Source organism: Dasypus novemcinctus, chromosome 27 (assembly GCF_030445035.2).
Source record: "Dasypus novemcinctus isolate mDasNov1 chromosome 27, mDasNov1.1.hap2, whole genome shotgun sequence".
Taxonomy (NCBI): Eukaryota; Metazoa; Chordata; class Mammalia; order Cingulata; family Dasypodidae; genus Dasypus; species Dasypus novemcinctus.
The window spans coordinates 13,295,945-13,316,398 of NC_080699.1; the positions used below are offsets into that span (position 1 = coordinate 13,295,945).

The 20,454-nt window shown below is 35.8% G+C and overlaps 1 protein-coding gene across 2 annotated transcripts in view; it reads right to left on the minus strand.

The window, feature by feature from the left end:
- Nucleotides 1-20,454, minus strand: part of CWF19L2 (CWF19 like cell cycle control factor 2) — a 138,716-nt gene that overhangs the window by 98,927 nt on the left and 19,335 nt on the right. For both annotated transcript variants that reach the window (XM_058289437.2, XM_058289438.2), the window contains exons 3-6: nucleotides 17,779-17,895; nucleotides 8,107-8,220; nucleotides 7,228-7,347; nucleotides 1,203-1,296 (exon numbers count right to left, since the gene is read on the minus strand). In XM_058289437.2, coding sequence (XP_058145420.1) covers nucleotides 1,203-1,296; nucleotides 7,228-7,347; nucleotides 8,107-8,220; nucleotides 17,779-17,895 — 445 coding nt within the window. The remainder of the gene's footprint in view (nucleotides 1-1,202; nucleotides 1,297-7,227; nucleotides 7,348-8,106; nucleotides 8,221-17,778; nucleotides 17,896-20,454) is intronic.

Genomic DNA, 20,454 nt, shown 5'->3' on the forward strand with positions numbered 1-20,454 from the left:
TGGTAGGCAGATGCTCTATCAGTTGAGCCAAATCTGCTTCCCAATTTTGTTGTTTTTTTAGTTTCTATAATAAAAAACTGTATTTCAAGGAGACCCTTGTCTGATGACTAGACTACAGTTCCCATTATGTAACCCAGTAGAAACATGCCTGTCCATGCTGAAAAGCAATAGTTATAATTACTATTTATTTCAGTAAAATTGCTAAATAATAATTATAAGGGAATGTATAAGGTGGCTCTAGAGGCATCTCTACCTAAATTGCAAAAGAATTCTAACAGTCAAAATAAAAGTAGCTATGTAGGAAAAGCAGAAAAAATACCCTACTGAAAAATAAATTAAAAAGATAACATGATACTATATATTACTACTACCTGTATCCTAGGTAAATGGCAATTAAATAAAATTTTCACTGAGTCTTCGATGCAACCATTAATTGGCATTTAAGTATTTTTAAAATTATACTATAAAGGATGTTTAAGTGACAAATATTTTGTCTCCATCTGCTGGAAAATAAAAGCACTACCCTCAAGTCAATAAGATTTTAATAATGTTGACAAAGGAATACTTTCCAATGATATGGAACCACATCTTTAGTATTTATACATTTTAATGAAATTTCACATTTAAAATACTTTTTACATTTTACTATAGAATGTAAAAAACCAAGTGCATTTTATATTCTCAAAGAAAAATACTTTGTATTAATCCACCCAAAACAGAAATTCAAATATGAAAATATTAATATTATAAAATATTTTAAAAGTTTCAAAATCAATTTTCTCCCAAATATATAATTAAAAGAATCTTTTAAAATTAAGTACTAATAATTTGAATACAGCCTCAAAAGTTTACAAATATTTTATTAATGCTGTCATATATAAACTAAAACTAGTAATAAATCATAAATGCTCACAAAACAAAGCCAGTCAAAGTTCACATCAAATAGTCAATAAACATATCACTGCTCTGCAAACATACAGACACAGATAATTCAGGTCCTCATCAAAGTTAAAGCATCAAGCAGAATAATTTAAATATGTGAAAAAGTTAGATTTAATACATCCTATAATCTGACTTGGATTACTGTGCATGTTGGAATTAATAACAGATCTTACCAATTTACCAATAAACTCAGGTCATTCCCTTAGGAATGAAAAGTTCTGAGAAATGCCTCTGTGCCTACAATCAAAATACAGGCCTACCTTTAGTAACTGATGATACATTACAATCTTCTGGTGGAAGACCTGTCCCACCATCCTTCCAGTATGGATTCAATTCTCTTTCCAATAGTCTTGACTATAACAAAACATTTTCAGAGGTCAGAATTTGAAAATAACCCCAACACAAAAAATAAATTATAAATAAAAAATATGAGACCCACTTAACAGCTGTGACCTTGGAAAAATCATTTAAAGCACTCTAAAGACACACTATTCTACAACTTGGAGGAAATACTGCCTATCTTAGTTTGCCACAGGGCTGCCAATACAAAATACCAGAAATAAGTTGTCTCTTCTAATGGGAATTTTATTTAGGGTAAAAGCTTACAGTTTTGAGGCTATGAAACATCCAAGGCATCATGAGAGATGTTTTCTCACCAAAGTCAGCTACTAGTAATCCTGAGTTCCTGCCACACAGCAAAGCAAGATGACAGGCGATCTCTGCTGAGGTCCCTGCCTTCCCTTCCAAAATCTACCACCTCCTAGAGCTCAGCTGTGGGCAACGAGGCATAAGGTTTGTCTCTTTCTGGGCCTCCTCTATCAGTCTCAGCTGCTCCACTTTCTTTCCAAGTTCGGCTATGGGTTATGAGGCACATGGCTAAACTCTTCAGCCTTGAGCTACTCCGTAGGCCCAGCCTCTTGGGGGCTTTGTGCTAAAGCTTTGGCTGCTAGGGAGTATCGAGTCTTCTCTCACATGGCAAGATTAAAGCTCTCTTTCCCTGTGTGTCTCTTTCTGTGTCTCTGTCTATATAAAGCTCCAGTAAGAGGGTGGAAACCCAATTTGAGTCACACCTCACTGACACAGGCCACACCCACAGAATGGATTAGTTCAAGAACATAATCGTTTTCTTTCAGGGATTCATAAATTAACTTCAAACCGTCACAATGCCTAACTTCATTCCTTCAGTGCTTTTACTGAATGTTTATCATGTCTCAGAACTGTGCTAGATGCAGGAGATTTAACAGTAAATATATCTGACTCGGCCCTTGGCTAGCTTATGATCTAACTGATGGATGCAGATGATAAACAAGCAACTGGTAAGTACTTTGAAGATGGAAGAACAAGTGCCAAAGCCGCACACAGAATTCAAACCCCTCTCATGGTGAAGGATCAGAGACTTCCTGGAGGAAGTAATATGTTCAGTCTTAGACTTAAGGATGAGCAGGAATTAATCAAGATTTTGTTTTTTTGTTTGTAGGGTAGAATAGTGATGTTCCGGGTAGAAGGAATAACAGCATGATCACAAAATCCCAGAAGAAAAAGCAAGCACAGAATTTTCAGGGACCTTTAAGTAGTTCAGTCTTGCTAGAACTTAGAAGTATGAGTGAGTAAGGATTCAAGATTAGGGCTCAGAATCATTAGGATCTAGGCCATGTAAGCCATTTTAAATTGCTTAGGGCCAATGAGTCATGAAAGTAGTTATTAGCTTTGTATTACACAAAGATCAAACTGGTTTCAGTGTAGAGGAAGCTTGTAGAAGGGAAGATTAGAGGGTAGGAATCCAGTTAAAATATTGTGACAGTAATCCAGTTAAGAGATGATAATTACAATTCAAGTTATCAAGGCTATAAATGAATAAGACAGGCATAGTCCTTGCCATCAAAGAATTCCAGTCTAATAAAGGGGGAAAGACAATTAAGTAATATCAATATAAATAAGTGCTATAAACGTAAAGCATGCTATATATACCAGGAGTTTCAAAATTAAATTCAAGGGTTTACAGAGCAGCATGGCCAAATAAAATTAATGAGAGAAAAATAATAAATCTTCTTCAATTTCAAATATACAAAGACTCAAAACACCTATATGTGCAGAGTTCTAAACTAGCATCTAAAGAAGATACAAATATGAACAAAACATAGTTTCTTTAAAAGTTTATAATACCATAAAGGAGACAGGACAAGACCATTAAAGCACAGTACTTTACAGAAGTCTCCAAGTACTACAATAAAAGAACAAAGAAAGTTCTAAGGAAACATAAAGGAAGAAGAGATTTGTTTTAGTCAAGGGAAATAGGAAGAGTTTCATAGCATGTAGGAAATAAACCTTGAAGGATAAACACAGAATGCAAAAATAAAAAAATGAAGGGATTCAGTTAGAAAGAAACAGATGAACAAAAATTCAAAGACAGGTATTTATAAAGAAATATGAGGGAAATTGACTAAACTAGTTTGGTTGAAATACAAATTACATAAGAGGAGGAAATTTGCCTTAAACCTCAATCTAATGAGTCTGGACTTTATTTTGCAGAAGCTGTGGGGGTCTCTAAAGGAGAACAAGAAATATAATATCCTTCTTTTCAATCCAGGTTCTAAACACATTACGAAATAAAACAAAAGCATAGGAGATATTAATAGAAGACAAAACTACCTTTATTTCTGTTGAAGACAAAACTGGAAGAGAAGCTTGAAGTGAAAGTCAAATAAGCCAGTTGAGTGACCCCCACAATGAGGCAGACTTCTCAGCTGTAGAAAGCTCTGGGTCAACCTCTACCTCTACCCCCTTTCTCTTTCTGATCTCTGTAGGCAGCCTGTTCCACAGAGCAAGGAAGGCTAGGCTAAGCCAAACATGCCCAGTTTCTTCTTTGCAAATTTATCAACAGCAAATTTACTTTATATCCTTAGTGACAGAATGAGAAAAAAAAGATTACATGAACTATCACTAGTACAGCTTCCTCCACCATAAAGGAAGTGTTAGAAATGGCAAAGCATCCTTCCTCATTGAACTATTGAAGACTTCTAAGCAGAATACTACTATGATCAAAGCTGTAATTTAAATAAATTAATTTTGTCAATTGTGGGATGCTGAAAAACAAAGAAAGAGGTCACTATAACTGCTCAGGCAAGAATAAAATGAGGTCCTAACAATAACAATACTAACCTTAAATAGTTTAGTTCCAGGTGCACACATATTAACTCAAACCCAGTTTAAAGATAAGATAAATGAGGTACAAACAGATTATGTAACTTGTCCAATGATACACAACTCACGTAGTTTGCATACAAATTACAGAAATAGCAGTAGATGAAAAATGATACAGTTGCAAAAGACAAAAATTACATAAGTAAATGAGCAGAAGAGCCATAAATGCTGAATTACTTGATTTATAGAAGTTTACATAAAATTTGTAATGAAAGATACATAAATGATAGTGATTAGGAAGCCTAAAATTCAAAGCTGGAAAATTGGTAAGATAAGCAAGACAAAATTTTTACAGTTTCTTAGGAAAAGTAAAGGTGCAAATATATAATAGTATTTCTAAGAAAAGGGATCACCATTTCAATCTATCAAAGAAAACAAAGAGTTTACTATGTTCTATTGTTTGATACGGAAATCAGGTCTGAATATGAACAAAAAAACCACAATCCAGGATTACCCTAGTACACCAGACCATCAACGCCCATAAAGAACAGAGCCTGACTTCAGAAGCACACATGTTAAAAGCAGTAGGTAAAATCAACTCCCACATTTCAGGAAGCTCCCGTCTTGCTCCTCTAGCCACTGTTTATCCCCTTACTGCTAGGTATACTTTCCTTTCCCTCTGGTAATACAACAAATTCCAACTCCTTCAGGTCTAACTCAGAGACAAAGATATTTTACAGAACTCAGAATGTTCTAAAAGCTCCTGGCCTCCAATGTTCCATATGAATAGCTGCTTAAAAATAGACCAATACAATTTACCACACTTATATTTTCAGATTTAAAATTAGGTAGGGGGGTAGAGAACAGAAACAGCATTGACCATAAGGGTTTTTTTTTTTAAGATTTATTTTCCCCCCCCACCCCCTATACCCCCATTGTCTGTTCTCTGTATCCAATCACTGTGCATTCTTCTGTGTCTGCTTGTATTCTCATTAGGTGGCTCCAGGAACTGATCCTGGGACCTTCTGGAGTGGGAGAGAAGCGATTACTCTCTTTTGCCACCTCAACTCCCTGTTCTACGTCTTCTTACTTTCTTTCTTCTGTGTCTCTTATTGCATCATCTTGCTGCACCAGCTCTCCACGTCAGCCAGCACTCCTGCACAGGGCGGCTTTTCCACGCTGAGCGGCATTCCCATGCAGGACGGCACTCCTGTGTGGGGCGGTATCCCCACGTGGGCTGGCACTCCACATGGGCCAGCTCACCGCGTGGGCCAGCTTGCCTTCACCAGGAGGTCCTGGGCATTGAACCCTGGACCTCCTAAATGGTAGACGAGCGCACAATTGGTTGAGTGACATCCATTTCCCAATCATAAGGGTCCTGTGATCACATTTTCATATTTTTCATTTATTCATCCCTCTATAATGCATTTGGAGTTAATTCTTAAAGACTATCTTCTTGTTCACTAATTCTTTCTTCAGCTGCATACAATGTGTGGTTTCATCTATCTATGAGCTTCTCATTTCAATTGTTGTATTTTCCATTTCTAGAAGTTTTGATTGGCTCTTTCTCAAATCTGCCATCTTAATTATCTTTTATTCCTCAGTCATATTTTCCATTACTCCTGTTACTTTATGAAGCTCTTAAATATTCCAATAGATACAAGTGTCATGGGTCTGATTCTACTGTTTATGAGATTATCAATCACGGACTATCCTTCTATTTTCATGTACTTTGTGATTTTAGATTGTGTCTTCATATTCCCAGAATTTTCTTTCTGGAAAACCATTAAGGTCTAGATTGACACTAGAATATTTTAAAGTCTCATTTTGTAGATTTTTCAGACCTCGCAGGTGGCACAAATTCAAGTCATAAACATAAATCCAAGCTACTAACCACCACAGTGCCAACTTGGATTACATACTCTCTGGGGAGATTTTCCTTCTTTCACCATACAAAATACCTGACAAGACACAAGTTTTCTTGCCTTTTGATTGGTTTTATTCCAATTTCATCCTATCGCCAAGGATAAATCCCTTATACATATTCAACTATCAGATGTTCCCATCTCAAGTAGATTCTAGACTATCTCTCATCCCCAAGCATCCATTAAAATTTAAGTTCTAGATTACCAGGAGGTGTGATACCCCAGGAAAGTCATTAGCTTCAACACTTCCTTAATTCTCTGGACTCAGACTTTGCTACATTTTTTGGTCTCAATTCCCACACACAAAACACACACACTATCTTTTTTTTTCAGCAATGTGACAGTAATAATTGTTTTATAAATATATAATAATATATGTAATTATATTACATAATTATATCTTTAATAATAAATATATAAATTTTGGAAACGGCCTTTGGCCCAGTGGTTAGGGCGTCCGTCTACCATATGGGAGGTCCGCGGTTCAAACCCCGGGCCTCCTTGACCCGTGTGGAGCTGGCCATGCGCAGTGCTGATGCGCACAAGGACTGCCGTGCCACGCAAGGGTGTCCCCCGCGTGGGGGAGCCCCACGCGCAAGGAGTGCGCCCGTGAGGAAAAGTCGCCCAGCGTGAAAGAAAGTGCAGCCTGCCCAGGAATGGCGCCGCCCACACTTCCCGTGCCGCTGACGACAACAGAAGCGGACAAAGAAACAAGACGCAGCAAATAGACACCAAGAACAGACAACCAGGGGAGGGAGGGAAATTAAATAAATAAATCTTTAAAAAAAGAAAAAATAAATAAATAAATATATAAATTTTATAAATATATTTATTTATAATTACCCAGTATTTTTAGATTGCCTCAGAATGAAAGCATTTTTCAGAGTCTCTAATTCATCAGGTTAACAGAAATAGAAGTTAGGAAGATTTACTTTTAACTCAATGATTTTTACTTAAACTCAATATTCACTCAATTATAAATACTCTAGACTTATAAATCTCAGTATGTCTTTTAACTGACTTCCTACAGGAAACTTTTGAAACTTTTTAAAAACTTTTAAAATAAGAACTTATGTCATATTTCATTGTTATCGATTTTATTAAACAATACGAAAGATAAAAAATATTTTATTAGTAAAACTGGGTTTGTATGGATGTTCTTATCGGCTTATTAAAAGACAAATTAGAAAGTTAAAAAGAGTTAAAGCATGTATCATACCTGTTCAACTGCTTGGGTTTTCTCTTGTTCCATTTTCCTTAGAGATTCTTTTTCAGCTTTGAGTGATGATAACGATACAGTTTTAACAGACATAAAATCAACAGTCATCCACTCATCCCTCTGTTTAAAAAAAGAATTCATTTCGATCTAAATTATCAAAATTTAACAATAAATATTTAATAGTAAGAATAAGAACTTTGCAGCGTTAATATAATTCACTATACTTTCTAATCAAATTTTTAAAATTTTTCTATAAAACTGAAACAGCTCTAAAAAGTTAAGTCAATTAACTTTTTAAAAGTCCTACCTGTCATGACTGTTGTCAGGAATAAATGACACCACATATATAAGCCATCCAGCACAGTGCCTGGCACACAACAGGCACTAAAACACTAGTTCTTTTTACCTTTCTTTCTTCATCTGTGACTAACAGTGGATAAATTACCTTCTACCCTGGACATATAAATTATTACCCCAGATATACGAACTATTCAACTATAAGTATTGCTGAGAAAATTCTAGCATAACGTGAAAGAGGCAAAAAAAACAACAACACTGTGACTGAACTCTCTCTATAGAAAGGTCAGACAGTAATAACAGTATAAGGTTTCAAAGTACAAAAGGGAAAGTGTACTTCTCTATCAACAACTGGAGGTAGGAAATCCTCTAAGGGACCAGAAGAGAAACAAGCACTCACTTTCTCACAACAGGAGAAGCGTTGAAAGGCTCAGCAAATAACATTACTGCCACAAATCATTCACAAATGTACATTGTTTTCAAAGTATAATTTTTACCCCAAAGTATTTTAGTCATCTTTCATTTTAGCATCCACCTACATTTAGAGGTTCATACTTTTTTATTTAAAATCAGGTGGCTTACCTGACTAACTTGGGTGCCTTCTTCTCTTTCCAACTTACTGTCTTTCTCTTGCCAGGCCTTTTCTTTGCTAGGAGTCTGAGATGGAACAGCCTCAACCCACTCATCTTCAGAGCTCTAAGAATATTTAGCATATAAATGAAATAGTTAAGTTTTCACACTTTGATATAAAAATTCAGTGCTGCTGTTCAATGGTAGAACATTCAGCTATCAAACTTCCCAGAGAAAATCCTTACTTGTATTTACCCTTTAAAAAATAACATTAAACATTAAAAAGAACATGTAATTTTGGGATAAGCTCACAAAATGCCTGCCAAATTATTTTTTTTCTTAGTAGTTTAGAATCAAGTCAAGGAAAAGCAGAATGCAAAGATTAAAGCTGTCAGATAAAGAGAACTCACTTCAACACAGAGCAGAGTTCCTACTGACATCAAGCAGTACTGCATCTTATGCTTAAACAGAATAGGGGAAAAGACACCCAAGTAAATGAATATACTGTTTGTCCCTAAATTTCAAATTTTGAGATTTTCCTGGAATAAAAATGCAGAGATCTCAGCTGACAATTAAGCTGTGAAGGTACTGTACTGTGTTTACATACCAGATTATTAAATTAATTTCTAAAAAGTATTTAGGCAACAGCCACTATGCAATCAGCATTAAGCCAGGTTTTGAGTTTCATTTTCAAGAAATACATCAATTTTTCTACGTCAACTGCTATATTAAGTATTTCCACACATGCTATCACTCACTCTTTAAAACAATCCTATAAAGTATTATTTTTTGGGAAGTGGATTTGGTTCAACTGATAGAGCATCCTTCTACCACATGGAGGGTCCAGGGTTCAAACCCAGGGCCTCCTGACCCATGTGGTGAGCTGGCCCACACATAACAGTGATGTGTGCAAGGAGTGCCTTGCCACACAGAGGTGTCCCCCATGTAGGGGAGCCCCATGCATAAGTAGTGTGCCCCGTAAGGAGAGCCGCTGGGCACAAAAAAAAATCACAGCCTGCCCAGGCATGGTGATACACACACGGAGAACTGATGCACCAAGATGACGCAACAGAAAGAGACAGATTCCTGGTGCCGCTGACAAGAATGCAAGCAGACACAGAAGAACACACAGTGAATGGACAGAGAGAGCAGATGGGGGGGGGAGGGAGAGGGAAGAGATAAATAAATAATTTAAAAAGTATTATTTTTGTTTTACAGATAAGGCAAGGTACCCAAAATTAAACAACTCGCCAAAAATTACATAGTATCCAGGTGGGAAAATCAGGATACAAATCCAAATCCGCCTGCCTCTTTAATTTATTCTTTGGAATTGGAGAATTTAAGATTGGAGAGATCCTAGAAATGACCTAGTGCAAACCACTTGTTAATGAACAGCTGAGAAACTGTGGAGCCAAAGGGGGAGGGCAGAATGAGAGAACAGCAGGGCTAACATTAGAACCAGGGTTTCCTGAACAAGATCAGTATTCCACCTCTCCACCAAGTTCTTGAAAATTACCTTAAAATTTATTTCACTAGAGAACACAAATATGTCCATTAAAGGGTATTATAGGGAAGTGGATGTGGCTCAAGCACTTGGGCATGTGCCTACCACATGTGAGGTCCCAGGTTTGGTTCCTAGTGCCTCCTAAAGAAGATGAGCATGACAGTGAACTGATGCAACAGGCTGGCATGGTGAGCTTATGCAACAAGATGACACAGCCAAGATGATTCAACAAGAAGACACAACGAGGAAACACAATGAGAGACAACAAGCAAGAGCGGAGGTGGCACCAGCCATTGGGCACCTCCCTCCCACATGGGAGATCCCAGGTTCAGTTTTTGGTGCCTCCTAAAAAGAAGACAAGCACAAAACAAACAGACACAAAGAACAGACAGTAAGCACAAACAATGGCAGGGGGGAAGGGGGGAGGTGTTAAATAAATCTTTTTTTTAAAAAAAAGATATTATACACATGGATATTTGTGTTCTGGCATTTCAGCTGATTCAGTGCAGAGAAGACTTGCTTTATTTGTTTATTTACCTCTGATCCTTACATAATTTATAGAAACCTTAAAACTAGTTATTCATATTTACAGTTACAATTTTGAAAAACAATTACTATAACTATTTCTAGTCTATCATCGTCAAAGCAATTTTGAGAGACATAGTACCTACTTTTGGTGCTATCCACTAAAAAGGGAATTTATGATCTAAAATAACTAGCACCTTTTTTGGAGGAGTGGCACCTGGCTAAGATTAAGAACAAAAAGTTTTCTGTCAGAGGCCTTCTAAAACCATAGTTTCTCTGTCCTACCAGATGTTGACCAGCCACTTGAAATTCACTAAGCCATCAGTTACTTCACAATCACAGCTGCAACCAATCTCCAATCCTGAATATTTGCAATTATCATGATCTCACTTCAGTGGAGCTACACTCTCAACCCCAACTAGCATTCCTCTTACAAATACTTGATCAGTTCTCTCTTCCATTCCCTTCACTTGCTTCCCCTCTTTTGAAACATTTATTAGTTTTACATTTATTTGTGTAACCATTTCTTTAATGTCTTACTCTCCTCTTACCAGTTAAGCTCCATGAGTCAGGAATCACATCTGCTTTTGCCTACATTGTAACCCAAAGTAACTGGCTTAATACCTTAGCAGTCAATAAGGACTCAATATCTTCAACACCCTCCTCATGGTTTCTACCAAACAACTGGGCCCACTACCTGTCCAAGTTGACACATGTGCCTAATCATCCCAGTCTACTTCTTGTCAACTTGGCAGCCATTCACACCGCCTTAAACCATACCAATCTCTAAATAAAAATAGTAAGACCATTTTTTTTTTTTTTTTGCCTAACAATACTCAACTGTCCTGCATATACCCAGAAAGGCACTGAATCCCTCTAGAATAGGGTAGTAGTCCTTGGATAATGTTCACTCTTAAACATGACAACCTATAACTTAAATACTATGTCTATAACATGAAACTAATATAACTTATGCCATATGATAAGGGGATAAGACAGGAAGAAAACAAAAATATTATTGTTATATACATATACAAACATACCCATAATAAAACAAGGAAGAAATATGCACGACCATTACAGTCCTTGTTTCTGTAACTGGTCACATGGTCATAGTTCCTATTTATCACTACCTTCTTCCACTATCCAGTCCATGTTTCCATTACTCTCAGCAAGCACCTCGGCTGGCCATGGTTCTTTGCCTGATGAGGTAGACTGTGTATACTCTAAATCAGCATCCATTCTATGATGCTGTTTCTCCCATTGCCAGAATTCACAGGTCCAGGAGTCAAGGGGCAGAAATGGGAGTGACACTACTCACTATTACCCCTACTTATCCACTAGGAAAATTTTCCCTTCCTGTCCCTACAACCTTAAGTTCTGCTGATACATAGTCTTAGTTCCAAAAAGAGGAGTGTTTCCACAAGGAGACAGTTTACTGCGGATGAAATAAATTTTCAAACAATTGCTGAGAGAATTCGGTGCTAGGAGACTTAAACTACAAGAAATTTTAACAGATAGGCAGAAGGAAAAATGACACCAGACAAATCCAGACCTACACAAAATAAATAGAGATAAACAGATAGATAGAAAGATAGATAGAGAAAGAGAGATAGAGAGAGAGAGATAGCAGAATAAGCAGTAATTCAGCGCATGCTTCGCATGTAAAAGGTGCCATGTTCAATTCTCAGTACCTCCTAAAAAAAAAAAATGAAATGGCAGACCTATGGGTAAATAAAAAGGACTCTCTTCACATTTCTAACTTCTTTAAGTAAAACTTAAAGTGAAAATAATAACAATATAGGAAGCAGATGTAGCTTGACTAGTTGAGCACTATTGAAGCACTTGGTCCCATGTACAAGGTCCCTGGTTCTATCCCCAGTACCTCCTAAAAACAAACAAACAAAAAAACCAACTCTCATTGGGGAGCAGATGTAGCTCAATGGTTACGTGCCTGCTTCCCACAAGTGAGGTCCTGGGTTCAATCTCTGGTACCACCTAAAAATAACAACAACAATGCATTGAGGAATTTATTACATATATAGAAGTAAAATGTATTACAAAAAGAGCACAAAATATGGCAGGGGGAAAGGGTAGCACACTGTTATAAGGTTCTTATTATAAACAGAAATGGTATAATATTATTTGAAGGAAAACCATTATAAGTCAAAAGATGCGTAAAACCTTAAGCAGGGAAGTGGATTTGGCTCAATGGATAGAGCATCCCATCCGCCTACCACACGGGAGGTCCAAGGTTCAAACCCAGGGCCTCCTGACCCATGTGGTGATGCTGGCCCATGTGTAGTGCTCATGCGCACAAGGGGTGCCCTGCCATTAGGGGTGTCCCCTGCATAGGGGAGCCTGACACATGAGTGCGCCCCGTAAGGAGAGCTGCCCCATGCGAAAGAAGTACAGCCTGCCCATGTGTGGCACTGCACACATGGAGAGCTGATGCAGCAAGATGATGCAACAAAAGGAAACACAGATTCCCAGTGCCACTGACAAGGATACAAGAGGACACAGAAGAACACACAGAAAGCAGACAACTGGGGGGGGGGAGGGGAGAGCAATAAAAAATAAAAAAATAAAAACCTTAGGCAGTTGTTTTTTAAAATGTGATAAACCTAATAAGCCTACACTGGAGATAAAATGGGATGCTAAAAAACCAAAGACAGGAAAAACAAGGAAAAAGATAACGGAAAAAATAGAAAATAAGTAGGGAGGTGGTAGAATTAAACCCAATCAAACCAGTAATTGCATTAAACATAATTAAGCCAGTACTATCCAGTAGAATTTTTCTATACCTACACTGTCCAATACAGTAGTCACTAGCCAAGGCATATGTCACTACTGAGCACTTGAAATTTGGCTCGTGAGACTGCAGAAATGAATTTTTAATTATTTTAATGAATAATCTTAATGAATTTTAATTTGACTTTAAAAAGCCATGTGGCTAGTGATGACCATATTCGATAGTACAGAAAATCTTCTAATTAAAAACAGGGAAGTGGATGCGGCTCAACTGACTAAGCTCCCGCCTACCACAGGGGAAGTCCATGGTTCAGTTCCCAGCACCTCCTAAAGAAGATAGCAAGCTAGCATGATGTGCAGGCACAGCAAGCTGACACAACAAGGTAATGCAACAAAAAACACAAGAAGAAAATAATAATTAGAGATACAACAAAGCAGGGAACAGAGGTGACTCAAGCAACTAGGCACCTCCCTCTCACATCAGAGGTCCCAGGTTCAGTTCCTGGTGCCTCCTAAAAATACAAGGAAAACAACAGACACAGCGAGTGAAAGAATGAGGGGATGGGAAGGAAGAAATAAATAAAACATTTTTTAAAAAAACAAATATGAAAAAAAGACTCAAATATACACTGTCTAAAACAAATACACTTTCAATATAATGAAACAGATACATTAAAACTAAAGGAATAAAAAATATATACTATGAAAACCAAATAATAAGAGAGCTTTATTAATATCAGAAAGAGTAAACATTCAGGACAAGGGGTATTACCAGAGATAAAGAGGAACACTTCACAGTGAAATGTGTCAATTTTCTTCAGGGATATGTAACAATCCTAAATAAAGTTTCAAAATACATGTAGTAGTTTATATGGTTATGAATTCCAAAAATAGATATTGGATTATGTTTGTAATCTGATCTGTACCTGGGCATGATTGAGTTTTGATTAGGGCTGAGTGCACACCCACCAAGGGATGGCAAATAACAGAGCTGAGGGTTCTTAATGTTGGAGTTTTGATGTTGGAGTTTGATGCTGAAGCTGGAGCCCTGGGACGCAAAGAACCCTGAAACCAGAGGGAAGCAAGACCCTGGAAGGGAGGAACCCAGGAAGCCTGAACCCTCACAGACGTCGGCAGCCATCTTACTCCAACACATGAAAATAGACTTTGGTGAGGGAATTAACTTATGCTTTCTGGCCTGGTATCTGTAAGCTCCTACCCCAAATAAATACCTTTTATAAACACCAAACAATTTCTGGTATTTTGCATCAGCACCCCTTTGGCTGACTAATACAATACATAAGATAAAAACTGACTAAAAAGATAGACAAATCCACATTACAGCTGGACATTTTATAACTGTTCTCTCAACTTTTATCATTGATAAATAGGCAGTGGCCACCAGAGGTTCTGAGGGGAGGGAAAGGGAAGAATAGGTGTAACATGGGGGCATTTTTGCAACACTGGAATTGTCCTGCATGACACTGCAATGATGGATACAGGCCATTACACATTTTGTCATAACCTATAAAATGGTGCAGGGCAGAGTGTAAATTATAATATGAACTAAATCCACACTTAGTAACAATGCTCCAGTATGTGTTCATCAATTGTAACAAATGTACCACACTAATGAAAGATGTTGTTAATGTGGGAAAGTGTGGGAGGGGGAGGGAGTGGAACATACAGGAATCCCCTGTATTTTCTATGTAACAGGTAATCTAAAGCTTCTTTAAAAATAAATTTTAAAAATTTAAAAGAAAAGCACCTCAAATAGTGCCTCTCTCTCTCACACACACACACAGAAAGAATGAACCTCGAAGATACCATATTGAGTGAAATAAAACAAACATAAAAGGACAAACATTGTATGAGCTCATTGATAGGAAATATTTAGAATAAATAAATTTAAAAAGTCAGAAATTAGAGGACAGGTTACCAGGACCTGGGTTAGGGGTAGGGAATGGGGAGTTAGTGCTTAATTAATATAGAGTTTCTGTTTGGAGTGATGGAAATGTTTTGGTAATGGATGGTGGTGATGGTAGCAAAACACTGTGAATTTAACTAATACCACTGAATTATATATTTGTGGTTAAAAGGGAAATTTTAGGTTGTACGCATGTTACTAGAATGATAGCTAAAAAAAGAATAACATAGGACTGTACAGTACCCTAATGTAAACTATAGGGATTATAGTTAATAATATAGATAATAGTTAATAGGGATTATAGTAATATAATATTACTATAGTTAATATAGTAATAATAATATACTTAAAATAATATTCTTCTATTAATTGTAACAAAGGAACCACACTAATGCAAAGTATTAATAACAGGGAAAACTGAGTGTGTGAGGGGGGTTATAGGGTAATTATTTTCTGCATGATTTTTTTTGTAAATCTAGAATTTCTCTAATAAAAAATTTATTTTTAAAAAAACTGTTCTCTCAGTGACTGATAGAAGTAAACAGAAAATCAGTAAGAATACAGAGACCTAACATGACTACCAACTAACTTTCCCTAACTGACATTTACAGAACACTAATCCTAACAATAGCATTATACACATTCATTTCAAATACACATGAAATTTTCACCATGATATATCACAAGCTATGCTATAAAATAAGTCTCAGTAATGAGAAGAGTTGAAATTATTATACTGAGTATGTTCTCTGGCAATAAAAATTTAAATTCAAAATCAGTACAAAAAAAATGGTAAAATTCACAAATACCTGGAAATTTTAAAACTCACTTTTAAATAACCCATGAATAAAAGAAAGAATAATAGGTAACTTAGACAATATCTGACCAGGATGACAATGAAAATATAGCATATCAAAATTAGTCAGATGGAGCTACAATTGCACCAAGAGGAAAAGGTACACCTCTAAATACTCATTAGAAAATAAAAAAGATTTAGAATCTATGACCTACACATCAAACTGAGAAAGCTAGAAAAGCAAATTAAACACAAAATTATTAGGAAAGAAATAATGAAGACAGCAATAACCAGTGAAATAAAACACACAGAGATAATCAATGAAACCAAAAATCAATTCTTTGAAAAGTTTAATAAAATTGATAAACCTCAACTGGACTGATCAAGCAAAGAGAGAAAATACAAATTATCAAAATCAGGAATGAAAGAGAGGACATACTACAGACCCTATAGACATTTAAAGAGCAACAGATTATACAACCTTATGACAATAAATTCAACAATTCAGATGAAATAAATTATTTGAAAAACATAATTATCTAACTGACTCAAAAAGAAACAGAAAATATTTAATACAGCTATTAAAGGAACTAAATTTGTGATTAAAAGCTATTCCACAAAGAAAATTCCAAGCCCAAATGTTTTCAGTCATAAATTTTAACAAACATTTAAGGAAGAAATCACACCAATCTTGTACAAACTCTATCAGAAAATAAAAGAGGAGGAAATACTTTCTAACTTATATATAAGACTAGCATTATCCTTATACTAAAACCTATCAAAGATATTCCTATTTCCCTAGAAATATTTTCTCCAAACGATCAACTGGCAGCCCTGACTCTTCCAGCTTTCCCTTTGTCCTTCATTCCCTTTACTGCCAGTACAAATTCCTCTTTCATTCTTTAATCCACTTAAGTCTGATGTTGGCAATGAGCATTTATTCAAACCATTTTCACTAAGATATGCTATAAAACTTACGTATGTATGAACAAATACATATACTACATGTTGCAAAAGAAAGACATACATATATTTCCGGGGAAGAACAAAGAGAAAGAATGGGACAATGTATCTCTAATATGGAAGAGAAACAGTCCCTAACTAAATGACATAAATGTTTAATCTGCCTAATAGACCTATCCCCACAGGATAAAGATTCCTAACTTGTGATCTCTTTACAAACCCCAATAAACTAAAAAGGATGACTTTTATCAAATTTTCAACAGACGCAGTAATTCAAAACCACTATTGGAGAAACAGTGCCTCTACCTTCTTTTTGCTTTAAGATTTTCTCACTTCCTTTGTTCTGAGTTATATACAAAAAAATTTTTTTCTATGTAATATAAATATTCCTATTGTTACAAATTATGCTGGGCGGCCTACAAGACTATTCAAATGTGTCTCTCACTGCAATTTAAAATACTGCATTCTCACATAAAATAGGTTTTCACTAGCCAATTACCATCTCAAGGTACACTGCCAAAAATTTAGTTTTTGAAACTACAAGAGATGTCAGGCTTTGGTTTTGGTGATTCAATTAAGAACATAACCCATTTATCCCTAAACATCACTAGCTCATCACTCCCTAAACACAAGACATACTTTTCTTTCTGAAAACATGCATGAGGGATATACCATGCTTTTTCTTTCCACCCCAGAATGGGTCAGAGGTTCAGCAGACCCAGCTACTTGTCCTTTTGTCCCCAAAGATAAGGATATAAGCACATCTTATTTTAAAGACTTAAAAGCTAATTTCTGTGGAAAAGCAAACAGGGGTAATAAACTCTCAAATGTCTTGAAATTCTTTTCCTTATTTTTACAATACAGCTCTGTCCAGCTTCTTCTAATTTTCAAACTACTTCTTTTTAATGTCTTTTACTTCCTATCAGGTTCTTCAATGCCCAGTGTAATTCTTTCTTTTCAATTTCTTTAGGCATTTCATCTATTCCAACGGCTCAAACTAGCAATGATCTCCAAACTATATCTCTATCCTCATACCTCTCTCTGGAACCCAAGGTTCATATTTCCAATATTTCCTGGACATCCCAAGTAGATGTCTCCCAGGAATTTTCATTTGATAACTAGCAATATTTCCATATATTTCTTTAAGTTCCTATATATCATTTCTTCATATAAAGTTTTCTCATATAGCTCCTTTGGTTAGTTTTAGCACATACTTACCGAAGAACTATCAGCTGACTCATTTTCATATTTCTGTTTCTTGCTCTTTTTCTTCTTTTCTTTCTTTACTTTTTTTGAATGCTTGTCTTTTTTCTTCTTTTTCTTCACAGAGTGTTCCTATAAATCATGATTTTTAACAGGTTAGAAATGATTCCGTTTTTTTTTTTTCATTTAAAAGGAAGCATTCTGAGGGGAAAAATTCATCTTCCAAAAAATCTGAAATCTTTCATGAAATGTGATAAGGAATATGACTAAATAAATAAAATCTTCCAAAGAAACCTTTAGATGCTTCTAAAATATGTGCACTATTAGTAAGTCATATAGTTGATCTTCTTGTCAGAAAATAGAAGTTTTAATGTTAGTTTATTTGAAGATTCATTTGACAGGCAAATACAGTGAATTAAATACATATATGCACATATATATTTGTGTATGTGTGCATGTATATACTCAGTTATGCATATCCTCATTATTCATGGATTTCATATTTGTGAATTAACCCAAAATGTATATGTAACCCTAAAAGCAATACTCACGGCACTTTAAAAGTCATTTGTGGACATGCGAAGTGCAGCAAAAACTCTGTCATTTGATGTATACATTCCCAGCTGAAGCAGACCAAAGCAATACCCTGCCATATTGTTTCAGCTTTCATACTGTAAATAAGTGCCCTTTTCACATATATTTAGTGACATATTCTTCCCATTTTTTATGCCTTTTGTTATTTTATTTCACTGTTCAAAATGGCCCTTAGGCATAGTTTTGAGGTACCTTGCAGTGTTCCGAAGTGCATGAACTTTGAATTAGTGATTAGCTCTTGACATTCAAGAAAATCTCTGTCATATCACTTGCTAGATACAAACTTAAAAAACAAACAGCTCAGGAACTAAATCCCATAGTTAACTAATACTTTAAAATATTAAAATGTTCAGCCAGCAACAAAAAATTACAAGACAACAAAGGAACAGGAAATGATGGCCCATCTAAGGAAACAAGATAAAAATCCAGAAACCACCAAAGAAGAGGATGAGACTTTGGACTTATCAGACAAAGATTTTTTTTTTTTTAATTACCCTCAATATGCTCACAGAGATAAAGGAAAACAGGGAGAAAGAACTAAAGGATATGAGGAAAGCAATGAATGAACAATATGGGAATCTCTTTTAGATTCTCAATAGGTACCAAACAGAAATACTGGAGTTGAAGAACACAAAAACTGAAATGAAAAATTCCCTACAGAGTTTCAACAGCAGACTGGAGGTGGCAAAAGTCAGAATCAGTGATGTCAAAGACAAGACAAATTAAATGATTTCTGAGGAGCAAAAAGAAAAAGAATAAAAAAGAGCAAACAAAGCCTAAGAGACCTTTGGACACCATCAAACATACAAACATTTTATTGGGGTCCAAGAAGGAGAAGAGAGAGAGAAAGGAGCAGGTGAAATAATAAAAGAAATAATGGCAGTAAACATCTCATGTTTAACAAAAGACGTGACCATCAAGAAGTCCAAAGAATGTCAAACAGGATAAACTCAAAGAGAACTAGGCCCAGACACATGGTAATCAAGCTGTCCACTGCCAAGGACAAAGAGAGTTCTAAAAGCTGCAAGAGAAAAGCAACAAGTTACATACAAAGGTATTCCAGTAAGATTAATGTCAACTTCTCATCACAAACCATAGACCCAAGAAGGCAGTGGTCTCGAGTACTAAAAACAGTGAGGGAAAGGAGAAGTATGGGAACCCTGTATCAACATAAATATGAATCTTATAGATTTAGGATGCTAAACTTAACCCCACAGTGAAAATATATGAAAAAATATATTCAGAAATAAAGGAGAAGGAACACAAAATGGCACAATACAAAAATACAAATACATATGAAAGTAGGGAATAGAAGACTTGAGGGTGAAAAAAGGCATAAGACTTAGAAAGAAACAACATCAAAATGACAGAAGGAAGTCCTGCATTATCAGTAGTTACTTTAAATGGGTCAAATTCACCAGTCAAAAGGCATATTGTCAACAGATAAAAAGGCATGACTCAAATATATTCTGTTTATAAGAGACTCACCTTAAATTCAAAGACATAAGTAGATTAAAAGTGAAAAGATGGAGAAAAAAAAAATACACCATGCAAGTAGTAATCAAGAGAGCTAGAGTAGCTATACTAATATCAGACGAAACAGACTTTAAGTCAAAAACTGCTAGGAGGGACAGGAAGGTCATTATATACTAATAAAGGGGTCAATTCAACAAGGTGACATAACAATTTTAAATATATATGCACCTAACAGCAAAGTGCCGAAGTATATGAAGCAAATATTAACAGATTTGAAGGGAGAAACTGATGGGTCTATATTAATAATAGATTTCAATACATCACTTTCGATAATGGATAGAAGAGCAAGAGAGAAGATCATAAGGAAATAGAAGACTTAAACAATACTCTAAACCAGGTGTTTTTAAAAAAGGGTCCGTGAGCTTGAACTGAAATTCAAAAAAAAGCATTATTTTTGTGGGGACGTGTTGGTGAGGGAGTGATATATTTATTAAATAATATACAGTATAGCAGACTTAGTAAGGGGTCTGTGGTTTTTTCACTTGACTGGCAAAGGGGTCCATGGAACAAAAAAGGTTAAGAATACCTGCCCTAAACCAACTAGACCTAACAAACATATTT